We start from the raw sequence: 2,657 nt of genomic DNA, 5'->3' as shown, positions 1-2,657 counted from the left end.
GATAGTAGCGTTGCAATCTTGCGAGGGGGTGGCGATCACGCGAACCTAGCTCGTAGGCCTGGTTGCACATTTCACATGGTTGTCCTAGGCTCGGTTTCCTATGGAAACTTTCCAATAAGCTCTGGGCTTTGTTTATGCCCTCCAAAGAAGGACAATCCTCATCCTGAGCTTGAGAGTATGTCAATATCTGTGCGGTAAGGGAGTAGAGATTCTAGTAAAAGCAACATTAGCTGGCTGCGAGTAGACAAGGAAGAAACAACATTCAGCGGCGCGGGGCCAAGGATGAACAGGACTGATTCGAGCGAGACCAAAGGATCCTCCAGCCAACCGCAGGCACAGTCCAGCGTTTCTGTCAGCCAGAAAAGTTCCAACCTATTATTTTGGCATCTGTTGAAGCACTTCACCCCTCATGAAAGAGAAGGTGACCGTGGCTAAAACAGGAAGATGTAGAGTGCCACCGCCTTGAGCGATTTAATTGCAAGCTCAACAATATGTAGGAATCGCATTTTTGCGGCGTTGCTTTCTTTCAACAGTTGATGAAAGTGGTTCACCATACTCAACGCAAGATTTGAGAAAAATGATCCCAGGTCGAAACTTCAGTCTATAGGCCACAAATCCTCCAAACACCATTTCAACGTCGTTCGACTTGCTTCAACGCCAACCAAAGGACAGTGATCTCTCTACCCTCGGCGCAATGGTTCCATGGTAGAGACTTGACCAAAAGTTATAAAAGGGGCCGGATTCCCAGCCCAAAAAACTCAGGACTTCGGTCCTCACACTTTGATCCTCACACTTTGATGCATCGTAGTGTCCATCTCTTGCCTGCGGGCTCGAGAGTTTCCGTGACCACGGCTGTCGCTGCCACGAGCCCAGCGATGTAAGACTGTGCTCCCTCGCTGCCATGAGCCCCGCGAGCGTAAAAAGGTGCTTCGCAGGATAGGTCTGCGTGAACAACAATCCTCGCAGGGAGGTGCTGCGAAAACAAGACTACCTCGCAGGATAGGTCTGCGTTAACAATAATCCTCGCAGGGAGGTGCTGCGAAAACAAGACTACCTCGCAGGATAGGTCTGCGTTAACAATAATCCTCGCAGGGAGGTGCTGCGTCAACAAGGCTACCTCGCAGGATAGGTCTGCGTTAACAACAATCCTCGCAGGGGGGTGCTGCGAAAACAAGACTACCTCGCAGGATAGGTCTGCGTTAACAATAATCCTCGCAGGGAGGTGCTGCGAAAACAAGACTACCTCGCAGGATAGGTCTGCGTGAACAATAATCCTCGCAGGGGGGTGCTGCGAAAACAAGACTACCTCGCAGGGGGGCGCTGTGATGACAAGTGAGACCCGCAGGAGACCGCTGCATTACCAAGTTCTCCGCAGCCTAGGTCCTGTGTCAACAAAGCGCCTCGCAGGGACATCTGCGACACCAAGAGTCTCCGCAGGGACATCTGCGACAACAAGAGTCTCCGCAGGATGGGCTCTGCGTCAACAAGTGTGCTTCGCAGGATGGGCTCTGCGTGATCAAGTGTGCTTCGCAGGATGGGCTCTGCGTGATCAAGTGTGCTTCGCAGGATGGGCTCTGCGTGATCAAGTGTGCCTCGCAGGATGGGCTCTGCGTGATCAAGTGTGCTTCGCAGGATGGGCTCTGCGTCAACAAGTGTGCTTCGCAGGATGGGCTCTGCGTGATCAAGTGTGCTTCGCAGGATGGGCTCTGCGTGATCAAGTGTGCTTCGCAGGATGGGCTCTGCGTCAACAAGTGTGCTTCGCAGGATGGGCTCTGCGAAACCAAGTACTCCAGACCTTCCGTGACCACGGCTGTCGCTGCCACGAGCCCAGCGATGTAAGATTTGCGCTCCCTCACAGCCAATGAGCCCTGTGACTGTAAAAATGTGCTCCCTCACAGCCAATGAGCCCTGTGACTGTAAAAATGTGCTCCCTCGCTGCCCTGAGCCCCGCGAGTGTAAGAAGGTGCTTCGCAGGACGAGCTCTGCGTCAACAAACGTGCTTTGCAGGGGATTGCTGCGTTAACAAGCCCTCTAGCAATGTGCAGGCACCTCTTCGTGGTGTTAGAGACCAGTATTCGATATTCAACAGTATTCGAAGAAGCAAAGACCTGCCCAACCTCCTCATAGTCTGTTTCTTTTTCCGAAGGATCATCATTGGACAGATAGAATGAGCCCTAGATAGATCGTCCCAAATTCAATGGCCAACATTATATAACAACGAAAGTGTCATTTTTATCAAAGGGGAGGTTCCCAAATGTTCTGCACTGATGGTTTGCGGTCCGATAGTCCTTTCGCGTAGTGAAATTGACACCCTTCATTCAGGCGTAGAGCAAACATGTTGGTGAGAATTGGTGAGAGTGTTGAAGTGTTGGTGTTTTGATGTGTTGAGAGTTGAGAGTTGATCTGTTGAGAGTTGAGAGTTGATGTGTTGATGTGTTGATGTTTGATGTTGATGTGTTGATGTGTTGATGTGTTGATGTGTTGATGTGTTGATGTGTTGATGTTTGATGTTGATGTTTGATGTTGATGTTTGATGTTGATGTTTGATGTTGATGTTTGATGTTGATGTGTTGATGTGTTGATGTTTGATGTTGATGTTTGATGTTGATGTTTGATGTTGATGTTTGATGTTGATGTTTGATGTTGATGTTTGATGT

At 49.9% G+C, this 2,657-nt stretch overlaps 1 protein-coding gene across 1 annotated transcript; it reads right to left on the bottom strand.

Annotated features, from left to right (window-relative positions):
* Positions 1-787: 787 nt before the first annotated feature.
* PENARI_c177G01710 (uncharacterized protein) lies at positions 788-2,337 on the bottom strand (the record flags this gene model as incomplete). The annotated part of the gene is made up of 4 exons (XM_022638088.1): positions 788-1,320; positions 1,362-1,940; positions 1,997-2,174; positions 2,266-2,337. 4 exons carry the CDS (start codon positions 2,335-2,337, stop codon positions 788-790), a joined length of 1,362 nt encoding a protein of 453 aa, XP_022482055.1.
* Between the last annotated feature and the right edge of the window lie 320 nt (positions 2,338-2,657).

This window comes from Penicillium arizonense (assembly GCF_001773325.1).
Source record: "Penicillium arizonense strain CBS 141311 chromosome Unknown PENARI_contig177, whole genome shotgun sequence".
Lineage (NCBI taxonomy): Eukaryota > Fungi > Ascomycota > Eurotiomycetes > Eurotiales > Aspergillaceae > Penicillium > Penicillium arizonense.
This window is presented reverse-complemented; position numbering and strand designations above follow the sequence as displayed.